Source organism: Balaenoptera ricei, chromosome X (genome assembly GCF_028023285.1).
Source record: "Balaenoptera ricei isolate mBalRic1 chromosome X, mBalRic1.hap2, whole genome shotgun sequence".
NCBI lineage: Eukaryota > Metazoa > Chordata > Mammalia > Artiodactyla > Balaenopteridae > Balaenoptera > Balaenoptera ricei.
The window spans coordinates 87,738,680-87,763,145 of record NC_082660.1 but is presented as its reverse complement, the minus strand read 5'-3'; the positions used below and the strand labels follow the sequence as shown (position 1 = coordinate 87,763,145).

Here is a 24,466-nt window from a genome sequence, read left to right as displayed (position 1 = left end):
AATACTGTCATTTAATCAGCATCAGAACTTTACAAAACATGGACTCAACCTTCATGATTAAAATATTTTCAGTGAAAATAACTGGTTAAATGTTTATTTCAGTTTTTAACTAGGACAACACATTATTTATATAATATATATGGTATGTGAACATGTACAGCACAATATAAAAATATAGATATGTATAAATGAAATATCTCATAGTGTTCATTAATAATGCTCCATTAAAATATATATGCATATCTACATACACACACATATATAAAAAATTTCCTTTCATTCAAATGTCAAACCTTGAAAGGTATATTCAAAAATTCTTGATAAAATAAACATTTAATGAATTAATAAAAGTTTCATATAGCACAAATGTGACAGATACCCCATTGAAAAAAGGGAAATGCATCACTGAAGTTTATATTTTAAATGAAGAATGGCATAAAATTACTGAATTACACTACTAATAATTACGTGAAATACTGTAAATATGTTTCAGTTATTTTTTAAACAGATTTGCTGTACAGATACGGAATATTTTCAGCAGATTCTCTAAAACATATAATTAAGTCTCTATAATATGGTGTACTTCAAAGGAAATCAAAGTCCATTACCAGTACATGACTGATTACCAGTCAAGCAATCAAAATTGAGTCTTCACAAGAGTAAAAAAGGGTTTGTCGGTCTTTTAAAAGAGGTTAAGAATGCCTGCTGCCTACAGACACAATTTCTTACTATCTTGTTCCTTCACATATCTGACTTATCTAATATTTTCTTAATTTATTTAACTAACTAAAAGGCAGATGGAGAAAACTTCACAAGAAATCAATGTAAGTTAACTACAGAGAAAATACTATTTTAAAAATCACTATATAGTGTTTAATAACTCATTTGTCCCAAATTACTAAAGCAAATTTATAAAAAGTAAATTTTCCATGTAAGTGAAATATAAACTCTCTTTAAACGTCATAATTTATCTATAGAGACAGGGCAAATTTTGAAAATAAATTTCTACAGAATGTAATTAAAATAACTGTCCTTGTCTTGAGGATTCTAATAATTATATGAAACAAAAGTTTCACTCTACTACAATGATGGTCTCAGGGATTACTGAAATACTAAGAACTATTAAGAACTATTCTTCCCCAATACCTAATGATTCCACATAGGTATAATTTTTGATCCATGTACCAACAATTTATATTAGCCCTAGCCACGTCTAATTTGCTGCTTTGAATATGATATATTCCAGAAAATTAGGAAGCTCCTCCTGTTAGAACAGTGTATAAAATAAGAGTAAATAGGATAAAAGCCAGGATATTAAAGACTCATCTATGAATATATTATTAGGCTTCCATGCATGTGCAAAAGATGTTTGATATTACTATAAATTCTAGTGGTTGAAATGTAAATATTTAGTAAATTAGATAGCTAGACAGCAGTTGACATGTTAGGTACATCTACTATACATTAAAGCATGACCATTCTGACTTTTGCTCCAAATTGTGATAATAAAACTACAAGGACAACAGCAACAGTAGTGAAATGTATGGTATTAAGGGAAGGACCTCTAATCTCAGGGTCTATCTGCCTAGATTCTGATTCTCATATTGTATATCAGAAATACCTGGGGAGGATTATTTTCTTTCAAACCAAACATCTCTGCCCTACCCCCAATAAGATTTTGATAGACTCTCTTTAGGGGGCCATGCCCAACTTCTTGAGAACCAGAGCCCTATTTAGCCATATTTCACTCCATTGTCACAGGAAGAAAAAGAAATTGAGAATCCTTGTAGGTTCTATTCCAAAACTTTAAGAGGCAGAAACATGACACTTCTCACTTTCCTCTTGCTGAAGGATCCCTGAAATCTAAGAATCAGGGCATACTGAAGAGATGTGATAGTTAAAGAAAAATCTAACTGGAAGCATAAGTTAAGAGGTACAGGGTACCGCAAGAGGCTTTATATACAGCTATAGGGCCAATGCGAAAGTGTAGCTAAGAAACACTGATGCAAAATCTTAGCTGTCAATGTAACCAAAGGAAAAATACCATGAGACCACTGAACCCAGCAGAAATGAGCACACCCTGGCAAACGTGCAAAAGGTAAGGACAAGAGCTACTGTGCATACCCTTTCTGAAAAGATGAGGACTTAAATAAATTGAGAGTCACAGTTTTCTTGACCAGCCATTCAGTAGCATAAGGTAGAAAATGAATGTTTAATTATAAATAGACACAGGGAAATGAAAGCTGGAAGAGACAGCAACAACTAAGGCAGAAAAACATGGCATATTAGTAAATGAGTAGAGGATCTTCAGGAGCCCCTGAGGCCAAGTATCCAAAGACATGAGTACTCTCCCAGAAACAGAGGACCAGCTCCGAGAGGACAAGGATGGAAACACTGAGTAGGCAACTCAAAAGCACACTAGAATGAGGACTGTAATATTACCTCTAGCTACATAAGACCACAGACTTTTCATGAGGAGAGATTTGTGACAAAACAAGAATAAGTGTGTTACATACACTATAACTAGTGAATGTGCCTAAGTTAACTGCATATTGAACCTCTATTCGGGTCACTTACGATGATGCTTCGATTCACTGCAACCAATTCCTTGCTTTTTAAAGTCATGGATGAAAGAACCATTCAAAGTGGAATTGACATAGAAATTTCTAAAACCGCACAGACCCAATCATATATCTTATTAAAATGGGTTTCAATAGACCCAACTGTATATTTTATGATGATGAGTTTCAACCACTTTCAGTTAAGACTATCAGAAGACAAGTTACAGATGCATGCTACAAACTAGTCCCTCACCAGGAAATATCCCTGATTTTGGTATTTCTAATACCCTAGGGATACCTTATATGCACGCTCATTGACATTTGTTTTATTTTGTTTTTTCTTTCCTCAGTCCTTTTATTCCCCACCCCTACATTTACTTCTTGTTTATCAGGTATGGTCTAAGCAGCTTAAATAAAGAAACTAGTGAGATTTTACTTGTCTCCTTTAAAAATGTCATGGTCTTGAACAAAATCCTTCTTTAGTTAACATACTAAGTGAAGTATAAAGTCATGGTAGTTATATTTCTATTTATAGAATAAGTGTGCTCATTTATCTTAGAACAAGCCTATAAAGTTATTTCAAAAATGTTTTTGGGCTTCCCTGGTGGCGCAGTGGTTGAGAGTCTGCCTGCTAATGCAGGGGACACGGGCTCGAGCCCTGGTCTGGGAAGATCCCACATGCCGCGGAGCAACTAGGCCCGTGAGCCACAACTGCTGAGCCTGCGCGCGTCTGGAGCCTGTGCCCCGCAACGGGAGGGGCCGCGATAGTGAGAGGCCCACGCACCGCGATGAAGAGTGGCCCCCGCTTGCCCCAACTAGAGAAAGCCCTCGCACGAAACGAAGACCCAAACACAGCTAAAAAAAAAAAAAAAATTAACCCCAAATCTCAGTGGATTCACCAAATAAACGTTCATTTAAAAAAAAAAAAAATGTTTTTAACAGTATCACAATTAGCGCAGATATCCACACTCAATTTAAGAAATAAAATTGTTTTTCTTTAGAAAAGTTGCTACGGAATTATAACAAGAATACCATCCTTATGTTATGTGTCTAGAATATACTAATCAAAATTTTATGCATACTTATGCTGAATATAAAGGAAATCAATCTAAGTTATCAAAGAGGAAAGCAAAAAAATTTTAATGAAAAATTGAAATGGCAAAAAAATAGCAGTCTTTTATGTTCTCAGTATTCAAAGTCAAAGAAAAGTTCCCTTTCGACTTCAAGAAGACCAAAAAAGCCATCATTTCTGGACATATCATTAGCTGAATTCCGAATCATCAGTTGTATGTAGAGACTAACACTACTGCAATATCAAAAAGCTTACAAAATGTCCAGTGCTTTACAAAAGGAAACGGCAAGGCACATTTATTTACTTTGCTGAAAGTACTTTTGTCTAAAGAGAGAAAAACATTAAAGTTCATAAGCATAATAAACATGCACATTCCACTTACTGGTAACATTGTTTTTAGTCCTGAACGAAGGAATTCATTCCTTAAATGTATTCGAAAATCAAGCTCATAAGGAGATGTGACAAGGGCATTTATAAACTGCATGCAGGCCACCTGCAATTAGAAAGTAAACTTTGTTAAAAAAAAAAAAGTTTTTTTAAATTAAAGAAATACTTAATGCATTCAGATAATTTTTTTCCATTTACTAAAGGAATACATACATATATTATGAAATATATCAAGAAATGCAAATGTTTATATAAGTATAATGATTATGAGTTTACAGTAGAAACAAAAAAATTAACAGTAGAGTTTCTAATGTCCAGAGAAATTCTAACGAAAATATGATGGTTGGTCAAGTACTGCTATGCTTTGCTAAACAATATGAAGGAATATTAAACTTTCTCTGAGAAACTCCAAGTTCCAACAGTGTGGATATAGAGTCCTTTAAGAAGATCATGAAATGTATCTTTCATATCCAGCTGTCCTCAGAGGGCGCTTGGCCTCAATTCTATATGGTTATAAACACTTTTCTAAAATAAATCAAACAAAGCTATAAAAGTACCCTGATGTTAAACAGGGAACAGTGATAACTTAGAGAAATTATTACACTAAGTTACACTCTCTCCATTCTATTATTGGATAGATTTGCACAAAATATAGAGTATTAAACTATATGAATAAGATGAATTAATTTACTATATAAAAAAATGAATGCAAGTGAATTAAGATCAACTAGAAGGCACTATGACACAAATACTAATGTGCATTGCATGATAAAGTAAATATAAGAGCTTGTTTCCAAGTAAAGGTGATTCATTACTTAGACTGACGCTGGAAAATGGGTTTTGGTTTTCTTCTGTTTTTGAGGTTCCCTATTATAAAAGAGGAGGGAGTTATTTTCTGGTAATTGCAAGCTAGGAGAGTGTCAACCAAATGCTAACTGCCAAGTGTTCCAAAGATTATTCCTCATTTTTGGAAAATGCTGCTCACGTCTAAGGCAATTGGCTAATAGTTTAAGTGAAGAGCTGCACGTTGAAATTGATATTTTTAAAGTGCAATGAGTGTAGTGTTCAAAGAGCTGACTGCAAGGGGACCACTGGAAAATACCAGATTTAGTAAATATGTTAAGTATATATAGAAAGGGGCACAAATATATCAATAGTTAGTATGGAAAAACACATCAGCAAAAGAAAAATATTTCAAATGTATTTTGACTTGACCTTATCCAGACCTGTTATTATGATAGTGATTTTTTTCTAGTAGAGACAAATATTAAAAGCTATATTGCTTTTATTGTTATGTCTTTATCTTATGCATTTAAGCTGTTTTGGGGGAGATTAGCCTATCTAGCTCACATCCAGGTTCAAAAATCAAAAGTTGCATGCATTAAAAGGGATTATCGAGGTTGTCTCTAACATTACTAGCTATCTAAATGATAATTGAACAATGTAGCCCAATTCTTATGAATGCTCAAATGTCAAGCTAAATCACTTAGACATCTGACTAAATATTTGCCATTGACTTGGCATTACCTCAAAAGTCATATCAGATAAGTTATTATGATGCTTATGCCTTAATGGGTTACTTAACCTTCCTGTTTACAGTAAGAAAATGTTTAAGTCTTCATATAGTTTCAGTAGGCTGGAATATAAGTTTGCACAGCGTATGAGTCCATAGGTATATTATGACTGTATTTGCATGAATGATTCTTGTTATGTTACAACTCTGACCTGACCGAACAAGCTAAAATACATGTCCAATCCAAAATTAATAGAGAGAAAAGTTGCCATCTGCTAGGATTGTTTTTGCCAGAAGAAATTCTAGCTTAATGGCTTGTATTAATACCCTACAAGCAAAGAGAACATTTCCATAAGAAACAAGTTAATGAGTCTTGGAATTGTACCTTTATACAATAAAAGTATTTGGATCAGGAAGTTATAAAAATAGTAAAAGCCAAAAAAATTAATGAATGTAACATCAAAATAATTTTACATTTAATAATATAAATGTTGCAATGCTTTTAAATACTCACTTAACACACAATGTATGAATATATAACTAAATGCTAAAAAAAGAAGTTACATCCATTGACTATAGTAAAAAATAGCACACACTTTGAAGTCAGTAGTTTAAACAGGTAACAGCACTGGTTTATCAATGTACTATTTATTGTTTATCAAATTCTAATAGATATTTAATTACTTACAAATAGCATAAGATGAATATTCATACTATCATGTCATTTTCCAACATAATCTGCTAAAGCAATGCTCTTTAATAGGAATATTTACATTGTATGAATGTGGAGAACAAAAAAAATCATCTTAATTATCTCCATTCCTTTATACTACTACACAATTACTGCCCTTTTCAGAAGGTAGGAACAAAATCAATCCAATTGTCACTATTTACAAAGTTAAAATTTTAAAATGTAATTAGTTTAAAGGGCAGAATATATTATTATTTAATTATAAATTGAAATACCCATTGTGTGGATTCTGAATTCATAGCTAAATACAAACCCCCAAACTACTATCATCATTAATATGCTGTATTAGTTTTTGTTACCAGACAATTTAGGAGCTTTACATAATTCACCATCTAATCTCATCCTCACAAAAACCATGAGATAAGTGTTGCTATTATCCTTATTTCACAGATGATGAAGCTGAGGCTCAAAGCAGATAAATAACTTATACAAGGTGACACAGCAAGGAGGAAACTCATGATTCTAAACATATCACTTTACTCCAAATATAGTATAATTTCCAGCACATTCCAGATGCCTTATAAACTCCATTCCTAGATTAACACAACAAAATATTTTAAGGATGGGTAAGATAATAAAATTTAACTAGTGCATCATGTTTAAAATATTGGGAATACCTAACTTTGAAACTACAGGTTAATTAGAAAAACATATAATTATTTTAATATGCTGTCTAGTATATAAAATGGTTATGTTATGGTTATCAAGTATACCTCAATAAAAATAAAGTGGTTATCATAATACATAATGGAATGTGAAAGGAAGAAAGGAAGAAAGAAAGAAAGGAAGGAAGGAAGGAAGGAAGAAAGAAAGAAAGACAGAAAGAAAGAAAAGAAAGAGAGAGGAAGAGAGAGAGGGAGAGAGGGAGGGGGGAAGGGAGGAAGGGAGATAGAAAATGGTTTCTGGAATGTGTTACATTCCACTTTATGTATATCCTGAACAGTGACCTATGGACAGCATCCCATCATCCAAAACAATGGCCTCTCCTTTACTTCCTGCCACCCTACTCCCTCCACTCCCTATTCAGCATAGATGTGCATGCAAATACACACATCACATACACACACACACACACACACACACACACACACACACGAGCATGCTGTTCAATACAGAGCCACTGACTACAATTTAAATTTAGCTTAATTATAATTAAATAAAATTTAAAATGCTGTTGCTCAGTTTCATTAGTTACAGTTCAAGTGTTCAACAGCCACATGTGGCTAGTGGCTCCCATATTGGACAGCACAGATATAGGAGACTGCAGAAAGTCTGACTGACTAGCACTGCACTGGACACTTTAAAAAGGATTCTGGCCTAATATCTAAAACCTAAGATCCAAAGCAGTATAAAATTCATTTCTGAATAATGGAACTTTCCAAATTGGCATGTTCGACTTCCAAGTATATAAATCTTTAAGAGCATGATTGAATGATATTGTCCTCTTACAATGAAAAATCAATCTACTTTCAAAAAACAAAAATCCAACTCCAGAGATAGAAAATAAAGAATTACGGGATTTGAAAGCTAGAAAGAACATAAAATACTCTGGTCCAATATCCTCATTTAAAGATAAGGAAACTGAAAACCTAGGAAGATTAGATGATTTGCCCAAGACTGTATAGCTAATAATAAAACACAAAGATTGGATTTGAACTCAGGCCTCATGACTTTTAGTCTTGGAATCTTTCTACCACACTATAATGCACAAATCAGGCATTGCTGAATAGCATTCTTCCCTGTACTGGAAAGAAAACAAGTGCCTTTAAATAGAAATCACAGAGTCCACTAGCCAGATTTCATCTGTTGCTTAGTTTCTTTATAATGTATCTAAGGTTCAAAATGGTCTGCCACATTTATTTGATTTAAATTCAGCTTCCATGAGAATTAAAATTCAAAAATAATAGGAAGTCTGAATTTTCTCCATTATTGATAAACATACTAGGCTAGAACCACGATTCTGATTTTTAACCAGTAAAAAAAGTTTCTGTATTTGCAATGCTATTAAATGATCTCCCTATATTATATGGAGAATTTTACATGATATCTATATAACCCATTTAACAAATGCATAAACATGTACATAAAAACCACCAACTTTGCACATGTGAGAAAGCATCCAATAATTTCTGCCATGCATAATTATACTAAACTGAATTACTATCAATTTTTCTATAACATTATGATCCTTCCTCTACCATAATAGTATACATTCTTTGTATAATAATCACCTATATTCTTTAGTCACAGGGTGCTATTGTCTTCATCCTGGGGTGTGGGGTGTGGTATAGAGAGTGAAATATCACAAAATAAATTTCAAGCTTCCTAAAGATATGGCTCTGTATTTGTTTAGGGTTTTCTTTGTAACCCCTAACTGCCGCCAATAAAATGTTTAAAATATAATGGGTGAAGAGTCATTAAATGTTTCAAATTTTGTTGACATGAGATATATTACTACAAAAAGAAATTGCATTCAGTTTCTTAAGTGATAGAGAGGGAAAATATTTAAACATAAAATATCTTCACAAAATTCCTGGGAAAATGCTAGAACCTTTTATTTACTGTAACTCACCAGCTTTGAAAACTATACAAACATCTGTCTGATCATAATTCATAGAGCTATGTAGTACAATAATTGCCAACTCTAGGACATTCTCAGACAGATTATCCATATTGCCATTAGCTGTGACAAATTGTGCTTTTAAAATGTTATTGACGCAGTCACACATTGACCTTATTAAGTACTTTCTTGACACTAACAAGGTCTTTCTTTATCCCAGCCCAGTGGGAGTTAGGAAAAAAGATGGTTTGAGTCAAAATAAGTACCAATGAAGAAAGATACAAACGTACAGAGAACGTTATTAAGTCATAAAATGGAGGATTCCAGGCACGGCATTGCCATGTACAAAGGTATGGAGGCAGAGAGATGAAATAGCATAAAATGTTCAGGAAACTGGGTACAGTATGACTGGATCAAAAACTATATGTAGAAGAATGACGGAATATGAGGTTAGAGACAAAGCGACAGTTAGATGATGAAGTATTGATATTTTGTGTGGACTAGCATTAGACTTCACTCCTAGTGGCTATGGGAAGATGTTACAGGATTTTAAGCAGTGATATAACAAGAATGGCATTTCAGAAGTATAACTCTGTGGAAAATGATTTAAAAGGGGCTGGAATGAAGGGTAGAAGATATTTAAGAGTCCAGGGAAATTATAAAACATTGAGATGTGACAAAGCCCTGAAACAAAGAAGTGGCGGGGGCAGTGGGTAGATACTATTATACTAAGGAAGGAAAGTACAGCACTAAGGCAGTAGAATTGGTAGGATTTGGTGACTGAGGGAATGGTGGATGGAGAAAGAGTATATTTGAAAATGACTATTATGTTTCTCGATTATGCTACTTGGTGGACAATGCTAAGGTTAACCAGGAATGGGCAAACAAGAGAAAGGCAGGCCTGGAAGACCATCAGGATGGCGGAGGAGTAAGACGTGGAGATAACCTTCCTCCCCACAAATACATCAGAAATACATCCACATGTGGAACAACTCCTACAGAACACCTACTGAACGCTGGCAGAAGACCTCAGACTTCCCAAAAGGAAAGAAAATCCCCAAGTACCTGGGTAGAGCAAAAGAAAAAAGAAAAAACAGAGACAAAAGAATAGGGACGGGACCTGCACCTCTGGGAGGGCGCTGTGAAGGAGGAAAGGTTTCCACACACTAGGAAGACCCTTCACGGGTGGAGACTGCGGGTGGCGGAGGGGGGAGCTTCGGAGCCAAAGAGGAGAGCGCAGCAACAGGGGTGCAGAGGGCAAAGTGGAGCGATTCCTGCACAGAGGATCGGTGCCGACCAGCACTCACCAGCCCAAAAGGCTTGTCTGCTCATCCGCCGGGACAAGTGGGGGCTGGGAGCTGAGGCTCGGGCTTCGGAGGTCAGATGCCAGGGAGAGGGCTGGGGTTAGCAGAGTGAACACAGCCTGAAGGGGGCTAGTGCACCACAGCTAGCCGGGAGGGAGTCCGGGAAAAAGTCTGGACCCGCCGAACAGGCAAGAGACCACTGTTTCGGGGTGCGCAAGGAGAGGGGATTCAGAGCAGCACCTAAACGACCTCCAGAGATGGGTGTGAGCCGCGGCTATCAGCGCAGACCCCACAGACGGGCATGAAGCACTAAGGCTGCTGCTGTAGCCACCAAGAAGCCTGTGTGCAAGCACAGGTCACTCTCCACACCTCCGCTCCCAGGAGCCTGTGCAGCCCACCACTGCCAGGGTCCCGTGATCCAGGGACAACTTCCCCGGGGAGAACACACGGCACGCCTCAGGCTGTTACAACGTCACACTGACCTCTGCACCACAGGCTTGCCCCACATTCTCTACCCCTCCCTCCCACTGGCCTGAGTGAGCCAGATACCCCTAATCGGCTGCTACTTTAACCCTGTCCTCATTGGGTGGGGAACAGATGCCCTCAGGTGACCTACACACAGAGGCGGGGCCAAATCCAAAGCTGAACCCCAGGAGCTGTGAGAACAAAGAAGAGAAAGGGAAATCTCTCCATGCAGCCTCAGGAGCAGCGGATTAAGTCCCCACAATCAACTTCATATACCCAGCATCTCTGGAATACCTGAATAGACAATGAATCATCCCAAAATTGAGGCGGTGGACTTTGGGAGCAACTGTAGACTTGGGGCTTGCTTCCTGCATCTAATTTATTCCTGGCTTTATGTTTATCTTAGTTTAGTATTTAGAGTTTCTTATTATTGGTAGATTTCTTTATTGATTTTTTTACTCTATTCCTTTTTCGTTTTTTTATATATAGACTTTTTTTTTTTCCTTTTTCTCTTTTTGTGACTGTGTACGTGTATGCTTCTTTCCGTAATTTTGTCTGTAAAGCTCTGCTTTTACCATTTGTGGTAGGGTTCTGCCTGTCGGTTTCTTTTTTTTTTTGTATAGTTTTTAGTGCTTGATATCATTGGTGGATTTGTTTGTTGGTTTGGTTGCTCTCTTCTTTCTTTTTTTTTTTTCACTTTTTAATTTTTATATTTTTAATAATTTTTTTTATTTTTTAAGTTTATTTTATTTAATTAATTTATTTATTTCATGCTTCTTTTGTCCCTTTTCTCTGAGACATGTGGCTGAGAGGGTCTTTGTGCCCTGGCCAGGTGTCAGGCCAGTGCCTCTGAGGTGGGAGAGCCGAGTTCAGACATTGGTCCACCAGAGACCTCGTGGTTCCATGTAATATCAAATGGCAAAGCCCTCTCAGAGATCTCCATCTCAACACTATGACCCGCTCCACTCAATGACCAGCAAGCTACATTTCTGGACACCCTATGCCAAACAACTAGCAAGACAGGAACACAACCCCACCCATAAGCAGAGAGGCTGCCTAAAATCATTATAAGGTCACAGACACCCCAAAACACACCACTGGACACAGTCCTGCCCAGCAGAAAGACAAGATCCAGCCTCATCCACCAGAACACAGGCACCAGTCCCCTCCACCAGGAAGCTTACACAATCCACTGAACCAACCTTACCCCCTGGGGGCAGAAACCAAAAACAACGGGAACTACGAACCTGCAGCCTGTGAAAAGGACACCCCAAACACAGTAAGTTAAGCAAAAGGAGAAGACAGAGAAATACACAGCAGAGGAAGGAGCAAGGTAAAAACCCACCAGACCAAACAAATGAAGAGGACATAGGCAGTCCACCTAAAAAAGAATTCAGAGTAATGATAGTAAAGATAATCCAAAATTTTGGAAATAGAAACAAGAAAATACAAGAAACATTTAACAAAGACCTAGAAGAACTGAAGAGCAAACAAACAATGATGAACAACAAAATAAATGAAATTAAAAATTCTCTAGAAGGAATCAATAGCAGAATAACTGAGGCAGAAGAAGGGATAAGTGACCTGGAACATAAAATGGTGGAAATAACTACCTCAGAGCAGAATAAAGAAAAAAGAATGAAAAGAATTGAGGACAGTCTCAGAGACCTCTGGGACAACATTAAACACACCAACATTCGAATTACAGGGGTCTCAGAAGAAAAAGAGAAAAAGAAGAGGACAGAGAAAATACTTGAAGAGATTATAGTTGAAAACTTCCCTAATATGGGAAAGGAAATAGTCAATCAAGTCCAGGAAGCACAGAGAGTCCCATACAGGATAAATCCAAGGAGAAACAGGCCAAGACATATATTAATCAAACTATCAAAAATTAAATACAAAGAAAAAATATTAAAAGCAGCAAGGGAAAATCAACAAATAACATACAAGGGAATCCCCATAAGGTTAACAGCTGGTCTTTCAGCAGAAACTCTGCAAGCCAGAAGGGAGTGGCAGGACATATTTAAAGTGATGAAAGGAAAAAACCTACAACCAAGATTACTCTACACAGCAAGGATCTCATTCACATTCAATGGAGAAAGTAAAACCTTGACAGACAAGCAAAAGCTAAGAGAATTCAGCACCACCAAACCAGCTTTACAACAAATGCAACTTCTCTAGGCAGGAAACACAAAAGAAGGAAAAGACCTACAATAACAAACCCAAAACAGTTAAGAAAATGGTAATAGGAACATACATATCGATAACTACCTTAAATGTGAATGGATTAAATGCTCCAACCAAAAGACACAGACTGGCTGAATGGATACAAAAACAAGACCCATATATATGCTGTCTACAAGAGACCCACTTCAGATCTAGGGACACATACAGACTGAAAGTGAGGGGATGGAAAAAGATATTCCATGCAAATGGAAATCAAAAGAAAGCTGGAGTAGCAATTCTGATATCAGACAAAATAGACTTTAAAATAAAGACTATTACAAGAGACAAAGAAGGACACTACATAATGATCTAGGGATCAATCCAAGAAGAAGATATAACAATTGTAAATATTTATGCACCCAACATAGGAGCACCTCAATACATAAGGCAAATGCTAACAGCCATAAAAGGGGAAATTGACAGTAACACAATCATAGTAGGGGACTTTAACACTCCACTTTCACTGATGGACAGATCATCCAAAATGAAAATAAATAAGGAAACAAAAGCTTTAAATGACACATTAAACAAGATGGACTTAATTGATATTTATATGACATTCCATCCAAAAACAACAGAATACTCTTTCTTCTCAAGTGCTCATGGAACATTCTCCAGGATACATCATATCTTGGGTCACAAATCAAGCCTTGGTAAATTTAAGAAAATTGAAATCGTATCAAGTATCTTTTCTGACCACAACGCTATGAGACTAGATATCAATTACAGGAAAAAAACTGTAAAAAATACAAACACATAAAGGCTAAACAGTACGTTACTAAATAACCAAGAGGTCACTAAAGAAACCCAAGCAGAAATCAAAAAATACCTAGAAACAAAATGACAGTGAAAACACAACGACCCAAAACCTATGGGATGCAGCAAAAGCAGTTCTAAGAGGGAAATTTATAACAATACAATCCTACCTCAAGAAAAAAGAAACATCTCAAATAAACAACCTAACCTTACACATAAAGCAATTAGAGAAAGAAGAACAAAAAAATCCCCACAGTTAGCAGAAGGAAAGAAATCATAAAGATCAGATCAGAAATAAATGAAAAAGAAATGAAGGAAACAATAGCAAAGATCAATAAAACTAAAAGCTGGTTCTTTGAGAAGATAAACAAAATTGATAAACCATTAGCCAGACTCATCAAGAAAAAAAGGGAGAAGACTCAAATCAACAGAATTAGAAATGAAAAAGAAGTAACAACTGACACTGCAGAAATAAAAAGGATCATGAAAGATTACTACAAACAACTATATGCCAATAAAATGGAAAACCTGGAAGAAATGGACAAATTCTTAGAAAAGCACAACCCTCTGAGACTGAACCAGGAAGAAATAGAAATTATAAACAGACCAATCACAAGCACTGAAATTGAAACTCTGATTAAAAATCTTCCCACAAACAGAAGCCCAGGACCAGATGGCTTCACAGGCGAATTCTATCAAACATTTAGAGAAGAGCTAACACCTACTGTTCTCAAACTCTTCCAAAATATAGCAGAGGGAGGAACACTCCCAAACTCATTCTATGAGACCACCATCACCCTGATACCAAAACCAGACAAAGATGTCACAAAAAAAGAAAACTGCAGACTGGTATCACTGATGAACATAGATGCAAAAATCTTCAACAAAATACTAGCAAACAGAATCCAACAGCACATTAAAAGGATCATACACCATGATCAAGTGGGGTTTATCCCAGGGATGCAAGGATTCTTCAATATATGCAAATCAATCAATGTGACACACCATATTAACAAATTAAATGAGAAAACCCATATGATCATCTCAACAGATGCAGAAAAAGCTTTCAACAAAATTCAACACCCATTTATGATAAAAACCCTCCAGAAAGTAGGCATAGAGGGAACTTACCTCAACATAATAAAGGCCATATATGACAAACCCACAGCCAACTTCATTCTCAATGGTGAAAAACTGAAACCATTTCCACTAAGATTAGGAACACGACAGGGTTTTCTACTCTCATCACTACTATTGAACACAGTTTTGGAAGTTTTATCCACAGCAATCAAGGAAGAAAAAGAAATAAAAGGAATCCAAATTGGAAAAGAAGAAGTAAAACTTTCACTGTTTGCAGATGGCATGATACTATATATACATAGAGAATCCTAAAGATGCCACCAGAAAACTACTAGAACTAATCAATGAATTTGGTACAGTACCAGGATACAAAATTAATGCACAGAAACCTGTTGCATTCCTATACACCAACAACGAAAGAATATGTCTTTGAAAAAAAAATGGTTCTGAAGAACCTAGGGGTGGGACAGGAATAAAGACGCAGCCGTAGAGAATGGACTTGAGGACACAGGGAGGGAGAAGTGTAAGCTGGGAGGAAGTGAGAGAGTGGCATGGACATATATACACTACCAAATGTAAAACAGATAGCTAGTGGGAAGCAGCCACATAGCACAGGGAGATCAGCTGGGTGCTTTGTGACCACCTAGAGCGGTGGGATAGGGAGGGTGGGAGGCAGACACAAGAGGAAGGAGATATGGGGATATATGTATATGTATAGCTGATTCACTTTGTTATAAAGCAGAAACTAACACACCATTGTAAAGCAATTATACTCCAATAAAGATGTTAAAGAGAGAAAGGCAGGTCAAGGTTGGAGAGTGGATTGGAGTAGGAAGGAGAGGATGAAGATAAGGAAGAAAAGTACAGTTAAGGACAATACTGAATTTGAAATCCAGTCAGAAGGTACCTGAATATATGGAATCTGTGAGTCAGGATGTATTTGGAATAGAAGAGTTCAGAGAGATTCATCACATAGAAGTGCTGGTGGAAGTCATAAGGATGGATAATGCTGCCAAGGACAATGTACAGAATGAGCAAAGGACCAGAGCAAAGGATCAAACGACTACGGATCAACCTCTAGGAATAAGTATATTTTAAGGCCAAGCATAGAGACAGGAGATTTTAAATGTAACAAAGAGGTAAAAGAAAAATGAGGAGAGCTTAGTATCATAGAAGTTGAGGGAGGAGAGAGCTTTGTTCAAGAGTGACCAATAGCGTTGAATGGTGCTGTAGAAACCAATATGATGACTTCCAAAGTGTCTGTTGCTTTTTATATTACAGAGGTCACTAGTGATTCCCCGTTTCCAAAAATGATCGATTTGGCAATTATTCAACTTTGAAACAGGTTTAAAATAAAAGACATCCTTCTTTAATTCCGAAGTTATTTTTTGTACTTGAAACATGACTACATGGTGTAAATATTTCTATACAACCCCCCATTGTACTAATTCTAGTGTTAAAATGGTAGTAGTATAAAATTGTCAATAAAGTTATTTAGCTTCCTAAGTAGTATCAGACATTCCTTCAACACAATATTTAACACACTCATTAACTTTTCCACAAATTTCCTCCTTATTCATAGCTGCAGTGCCTTGTTTTATTATAAATGTACCTCTACTGACAAATAATAAATGATTTATCTAAAGCTACTTTCTCATATGTGATGGTACGAGTGCACTAATAGCTAATTTGTAATATGCTTAGAGTAAAATCTCAACACTTGAGAACCACTGTGGAAAGAATCAAGCTACAAAGAATCAGTCCATATGCCTGAGGGTTTGTCTATTTACGCATGAACATCTGTTTTTGCATGGAACTCATTCTGAAGAGAATTCCAGAATTCCCACATTCTTAAAATATCCTAGGTATAATTTGTTATTTTATTTTTTTGCTGACTCAGGGGCATGATTAAATATGTGAGTTAGTGAAAGATGATGGAACACATAGATGCCCTCAGGAGCTATTGAGAGATACAGCGCTATTTGCTCTGACACCAAATGAAACCAAATGTTATAATTTTTGAATTCCAGTTCCACTCTTTTATTATGTTTCTATCTCCTTCTCCCTTGCTTTCATTGTGTCAGTTGTTGCTTCTTCATCATCTCAGTGCACAAGTCTGGAATAAATCATCTTCCAACCTCCCAACTCGTGCTTCTAGCCTGCTATGGATGGAAGAAAATCGGGCCCATTAAGATAACACAGGAAGAAAGAGTTAATAGGCTCTGATTAAAGGCCAAAAGGTCTTTGTCATCATGAGGCTTACTTGATGGATTTGGTGACATTTTGTAGGCTACTCAGATTATTTTCTTTTTTTCTTTTTTTTTTTTTTGGTTCTGAGTTATATTCCAAAATGATAAATCTCTCAAATAAGTGAGGTCTGGATAAGTGAACCAACTGTATATTTACTTCTATGTTTTTGTGTACCATATCTAATTATAACATGCACAATTTTTTTATTATTTTCAGCATGTTAGACAACATTTTTTAGATGTATTAAATCATGCTAAAATAAAAACACTTCTGCACATAGCTCCTGAAATACTTTAAGACATTGCACCTTTCAGACTAATAGCAGCCTGTGAAGACTGGGGCTGGTTTTTATAATACAACATTGGAGGTTAACTCTATGACTTTCTCTTTCCATAAACAACTATTATTCGGAGGGACAACTTAGGAGTTTGGGATTAACATATACATACTACTATATATAAAACAGATCACCAACAAAGACCTACTGTTATAGCACAGGGAACTATACTCAATATCTTGTAATAACCTATAATGGAAGAGAATATTAAATGTATATATAAACACATTCATAGGTATACAGTCATACATATATATGTATATGTATAGCTGAATCACTTTGCTGTACACCTGAAACTAACACAACACTGTAAATCAACCATACTTCAATTAAAAAATTTTTTTTAAATAATAAAGATAAAAGTTAAAGGGGGAAAAAGACAACTATTACTAATGCTCAGTGTACCCTAGCTTTTCCTGCTGGGCTACGTAGAAATCAGTTTCAACTATACGTTGGTATTACCTCTGTCTTTTGTGAAGGGACTGGCAGACTACTCTGGCCTCTATTTTTACCTACTGGAAGCCATTCTCCTGCCTCCCACCCTACCATAGTACTGGTTTTCTATCAGTAAAGATAATTTTCTGGAAAATTCCTATTGATCCTTCAAGACCCATCACCTCATCACTGAAGCCTTCCTTGACTTATGCAGGACATACCTAAATTGGCCTTCCTTTGTGTCCTCATTAAACCTTACCAAGAGGAAAGGAACATGGCTGGGGAAGCATTGTTATTCCAAGCAAAGTGTTCTGCATGATAAAATGTTTGAGGGCATTTAAAAGTCTACAGCATATTTGGGAAACACCAGGTTTAGTATGGCTAAAACATATGGTACATTTGGGAGTGTGACGGGCTGTAAGGCCAGAATGTTAGGTTGGGACCACATTGAGAAAGGTCATTCATCATGCTTAGGCTTTTCACTTTTATCAAGCAATGGGTCATGAGGATAGATAGGTCTCTAGGAATGCTATTATGTTAGAATCAGATTTATTTTTTAAGGATAACCGACAATAGTACAAAACATTTGTCTGTTTTGGGGAAGAATGTATCAGTTGTATCAGGGGTACTAATTAGGAAATTGTTGGAATTATACTGCTGGGAGAAGATAAAGACAGTGGAGATAGAGAGACTGAGATAGATTTGTAGTCTTTTGTAAGACTTGATGATTAATTGGATGCAGGGAACAAAGAAGAATGAAGTCTTGAGGAAAACCAAAGAGCAGGAAGAAAATGATACCTCTCTATTATCTAAAATGAGAAAGGCAGGAAGAAGAGTAGACTTCTTTTAGGGGGGAAATCATGCTAAGGGAAAGAGAAAATGAGCTCATTTTACTAAGAGGAGGTACCATATAGTGGTTAAGAGCAAGTACTCTGAAGCCAGATACTCTAGGGTCTAAACTGAGCTTTACTTCCTATTTACTATGTGACCCTAGAAAAGTTATCTAACCTCTATGAGCCTCAGCTTACTCATCTATAAAATGGGGATACTACTACTATCTCTCTCAGAGAATTGCTGTGAGGTTTAAAATGAGGTAACATATTAAAGTATTTAGAACACTGGCACATGGCTTATAAATGCTATTTTTAATTTTGAATTTTTATGATGCTTCTAAAACATGCAGTTAGCTATTTGGACAGGTAGGATTGAATACCGATATGAGCCAGACTTAAAACCTGGGGAATCACTAGAACATAGTTGGATGTTAAAGCTAGAGAAGCAATTGAGTGCATTCACATATGTGTGTATCAATACATATAGATGTATATGTATATGAGCTTATATACGTGCGTATATGTGTGTCCATATGTATGTATAAACAAAAATGATGACAGAATAGGACCAAGAAAAGAACATAAAGAATAAAATAGCCAAGAAGTAAGAAGAAACGCACGAAGAAGACAGAGAAAGAACAGTTAGAGGTAGTCAGCGAGCAAGGAGAGGATGGTGCCTAGAAAGCCAAAGGCAGGAAAATTTTCAAGGAGGGAGTGACCAGTAGAGCCAAGCAATCAGGATTGGAAAGAAGCCACTGGACTTTGAAATTCAAAGATCATTGTCAACCTTTTGAAGAACTGTGAAAAAGTTGAGTTGTGAAAGGTAATTTAGGAAACAGAGAAAACAAGTATGGATGATTCTTTTAGAGACTTAGACTATAAAATGAAAAAGAAAGATGAGAAGCTACTTCGAAGGATAAGTAGGATCAAAAGAAGGCACTGTAGTGTGGGGGAGACTTGAGAAGGCTACTCAGCTGAAGGAAAGTCAATGAACAGAGAACATATGAAGATATATGATTTATTGTCTATTTCTTGAACTACTGAAGATAATAAAACTCCTATCACAGGTACAAAATTTCACTTTAAATATGAGCTAGAAAACCTCTGTGAGAACTTAATAACCTTTTGGAATCCAAAAAGCAGGGGCGGGGGGAGGTATGTACTTATTATTTAAAAATATAATTAGTCCTGTATTTTAACAGAATTACTTCCTCAGACTGTAATAACATTTTGAGAAGTCTCAGGGCACTACAGAAATAGAAAAGTAATTCTGTTAAAAGACGGCACTCATTTTATTCTTTAAACAACAGATTTTAAACTTTTGTTTTTCATTCTGTATTCTGAATATATTTTTGAACTTTTAGATATTTTTTTTCATCCACGTGAAATAATCCAAATAAACAAACCCACTTCACAATTCTTCTGAGAGTACCAGGCTCTGTATATAACAAATCACTAACTTTTGTACCTCATTAAAATAGGAAATTTCAAATTGTGATTTGCATATGTTTGCATCTATAATCAGTATTCAACAATTTCTTGAATACCTAGCAAGACATCTATGATACTTCCATGTTACTTGTTAAAAACTTGCCACTTTATCATTCCATTCAGTCCAGCTTCGTGAAGGCTAGCAAATGTTATTCCCACCTCATTGTGTGGGCTGAACTATTCTATGGCAGGGGTGTCATTTAAAGGTCAGATAATACAGTATACAAATGTTGGCATCACATAGACCTGGCTTCAAATCATAGCTCTACCTCTCAACAGCTATGTGATTTTGAGTGAGTGAGTGATCTGAGTGAGGAACGAAAACTTTGAATATAGATAAAGCACTTAATTCCTCCTAAGCAAACTTTGCAAGACAAGTACAAATGCCTACATACAACTGAAAGTCAATGAGATTTAGTTAGGTAAGCCCAAGCACAGGAACAAGAACAAAGATTTCAAGAAGTCATCTTAAAAAACACAGTTTCCAAACCTTTCAGTAGCGATGTTAAATTTTATTGAGATAAACTGTATAATAAGAAGTATATTTAAAAAAGGAAAGCACTGAAAGGAAATCCCCCAAGCATTAAAAAATGTAATACACTGGCCATAAAAGGCACACCATAAAAGTCTATCCGAAATGCTCATCATAGTTGGAGTAGAAGTAACAATTAACAAATTTCTTCAAGTATTTGGAAAGGGATTATAGTTTTGTAACACTACAGTATTTTCTTTGGCCAAGCCAAATTATCTATCTGCTGTAGTTTGAAACTCTGGTGAAAACAGGTAACGACACTTAACAATAAAATTAAAAAGGGGAAAAGAAACTCTTTGTTTTTATATCGGATAAGAAATTTTAATATTTAAACACTCACTACTAAATAATTTCATAAAATAAACATGGACCCATGTTCTCTTTGTTGAATGACACTACAAGAGTTTAAAAAATATTTCAGAAAGTGTTTCCCATGGTACATTAAATGCTAAACACTGTCTAAAAGAAAGAGATGGGCATCACAGACTAACAAACCTGGCATCAAATTTGACTGTCCCACTTACAAGCTGTGGCACCTTAGACAAGTTATTTAATCTCAGCCTATTTGTCTCATAAGCAAAATGGAGATAATAATAGTACCTACATAGCCGAGTTGTGAGAATTAAACTAGATAGTATATGTAAATTCAAATGTTTAGTCCAGGATCTCACACAATAAGTATGGTCAATAAATAAGAGTTCTCATTACTAAAGAACAAAGTTATCTTTCATAAAATGGCTCATTTCCTGAAACCATCTAAGAAAAGATAGCAAATTTTGTCATTTTCTAAAGAAGACATGTAGGCTGGGTCTACACAGGGCTATGAGACAGACCATGACCTAAGAGCTGCAATTCAATCCTCCCTATTCTGGGCAGTGAAACTTCTGAATGCTGTGTGAATGGCACAAAAAAAGAGATGTGTTTAGTTTTCTTAAATTTCTACAACAAGTCCACACAGACTTCATTAACCCTCAGGATAATGGCGCTGGCTGAACTGTTTGCCCTCTTGTCCTGATTATTGCTAAGGCTTTACTTTCCATAGCTTATTACAATAATTACTAAATTTCAACCCAAATATTTATGATAATCATGATCATCATATTTATAATAATTCAAAGTACTTTTCCTAATTTTAAACAAATTGCCATTTTCACAGACAAAACTTTAGCTTCTATGAATGACCGAGCAACAGGAAGAATTTCATTTTTATGTTCCCTTCTATTTAAATGCTACCTAAAATGGAGTTGGTGTCATACAAAAAGAGTACTCTAAATATAACCCCGGAAGCAATTTAAGACAAAACTAACTCACCTGTAATTGCAAAGCTTCATGGTTTTCTAATCCTTCCACAATTGGTGAAAATCGTTCTCTGTTATTTCGTTCTGCTGCTGTAGTTATAGCCCCTAAAAGTTTATCTAGACTATAGAAAAAAAAAAAATAGAAATGAGAAATACATCTTACACATACTATATGAATATGGGTTATCCCTTATACAGTCTTCCCTGTTTTCTTTCTGGTGCTTGATGTTTTTACATAGACCACTACAATTTAAGAATTGTGTTCTTGTCTACATATTTCTACAAGTCAAATGTTGATAGAGTTAAATAACTTTAGGGCACCAAAATGAAAATTCGATTTGAAAGTCTTGAGGAAAATAATTTTTCTGGGTGACATTTAAAAAAAAAACTTAATTGATAAACATTAAAATTTTAAGTTTCAGGTTTTGATATTTCATGTGTTAACATAGATATTAATGTCACTTAAACATGATATGGCATTTAAAATTATTCAAAGTTTATTCAAGTGTAAACGGACTATAATTTTATAATAAAGTGCTGAAAAGCATAAATATTTTTTAAAGAACTTAAAAAAAAACTCCAGGATTCTTTGAAAATGGAACAAGGAAAAAAACCTAAAAGAGAAAGCCCAGTAAATTAGGGAAGCATCTATAATCACCGAGCACAAGAAACTTATTCACCTGAACAAAAATATTGGAAACTATCTCTGTACAGTGTCTGAATCAAATTAACCTCTATGTAGTATACTACTATTATCAAACTATATCTGAAATTATAATTAAGTCATAAAATATACCAGGGTAGGGTGTATTATATGAATTAAGTACTGAAAACCTAACAGACTAGAAAAATATTTCTTACTTGTGTATAAACTGATTTTTCTATAAAACATAAGGAAGGAAGCCTATCTGCATAAGCTATCTCATGCTCAGTTTGTTCTCACTGAGAACTGAGACTTAATGTTGTGTGATAATATTTTTGTTCAGTGTTTGTCTTTTGGTTTCGAAGGACGAACCAGCACTAAGCAACATCTCATTTTATTCCAAGAGGTATGAGAAAGTCAACATATTAGAAGAATCTTAAATCTTTGCCTGCCCCATTCTAATTCAAACTGAAATGATTACTGCCACACAGAGTGTTCAGAAGAAATATTTTAGTTCATGTCTGTAGCAGGTATTACATTATTTATCACAATGGTTTCTTACCAACTGGATATCAAATCTGTAATTTTGCTTCTAACTCAATATTATTTCCATAAGAAGAAATGATCTAATGCATAGTCAGCAACAACTTGCTGAAACTGGCACTTATGTGCACTCTGAGTAGTTACCAACAGCCTTTTGTTCTTTCCAACCAGTTAATTTCATTCCATTAATATTGCTTCATCTTTTCACTTACCATAGGCAGAAAGGATGCTCAACATCACTAATCATTAGAGAAATGCAAATCAAAACTACAGTGAGGTATCACCTCACACCAGTCAGAATGGCCATCATCAAGAAATCTACAAACAATAAACGCTGGAGAGGGTGTGGAGAAAAGGGAACCCTCTTGCACTGTTGGTGGGAATGTAAATTGATACAGCCACTATGGAGAACAGTATGGAGATTCCTTAAAAAACTAAAAATAGAACTACCATATGAACCAGCAATCCCACTACTGGGCATATACCCTGAGAAAACATAATTCAAAGAGAGTCATGTATCACAATGTTCATTGCAGCACTATTTACAATAGCCAGGGCATGGAAGCAACCTAAGTGTCCATCGACAGATGAATGAATAAAGAAGATGTGTCACATATATACAATGGGATATTACTCAGCCATAAAAAGAAACGAAATTGAGTTATTTGTACTGAGGTGGATGGACCTAGAGTCTGTCATACAGAGTGAAGTAAGTCAGAAAGAGAAAAACAAATACTGTATGCTAACACATACATATGGAATCTAAAAAAAAAAAAAAATTGGTTCTGAAGAACCTAGGGGCAGGACAGGAATAAAGATGCAGACATAGAGAATGGACTTGAGGACAGGGGGAGGGAGAAGGGTAAGCTGGGACGAAGTGAGAGAGTGGCATGGACATATATACACTACCAAATGTAAAATAGATAGCTAGTGGGAACCAGCCGCATAGCACAGGGAGATCAGCTCAGTGCTTTGTGACCACCTAGAGGGGTGAGATAGGGAGGGTGGGAGGGAGACGCAAGAGGGAGGAGATATGGGGATATATGTATATGTATAGCTGATTCATTTTGTTATAAAGCAGAAACTAACACACCATTGTAAAGCAGTTATACTCCAATAAAGATGTTAAAAAAAATAAAATAAAATTATAGTACAAAATAAAGCATCTAGTTAATTCAGTTAAGGAAGTCAAATTTTGTGACGTGCATGTGTGAGGGTGTATGTTGTGTATGGTGTGTATATGTGTGTGCCTGTGTATGTGTTTAGCCAAAATTACTCCCTAACTGACCTTTTCCCACTTCTCTAATAATTGCTTTACCTTCAGCTAGACAAAATTCTATTCATTCACTTTGAATATCCAACTTTGAAGAACTCCCCATTAGGATTCTATCTTTTTAAACCTATATTTCAAAGAATCAAAAAAAAAAAA

At 35.6% G+C, this 24,466-nt stretch overlaps 1 protein-coding gene across 4 annotated transcripts in view; it reads right to left on the bottom strand.

Annotated features, from left to right (window-relative positions):
- DIAPH2 (diaphanous related formin 2) overlaps window positions 1-24,466 on the bottom strand; it is an 857,286-nt gene that overhangs the window by 606,516 nt on the left and 226,304 nt on the right. For all 4 annotated transcript variants that reach the window (XM_059909954.1, XM_059909955.1, XM_059909956.1 and 1 more), the window contains 2 exons: window positions 21,865-21,973; window positions 4,016-4,126 (listed from right to left, as the gene is read on the bottom strand). In XM_059909954.1, the coding sequence (XP_059765937.1) occupies window positions 4,016-4,126; window positions 21,865-21,973 (220 nt within the window). The remainder of the gene's footprint in view (window positions 1-4,015; window positions 4,127-21,864; window positions 21,974-24,466) is intronic.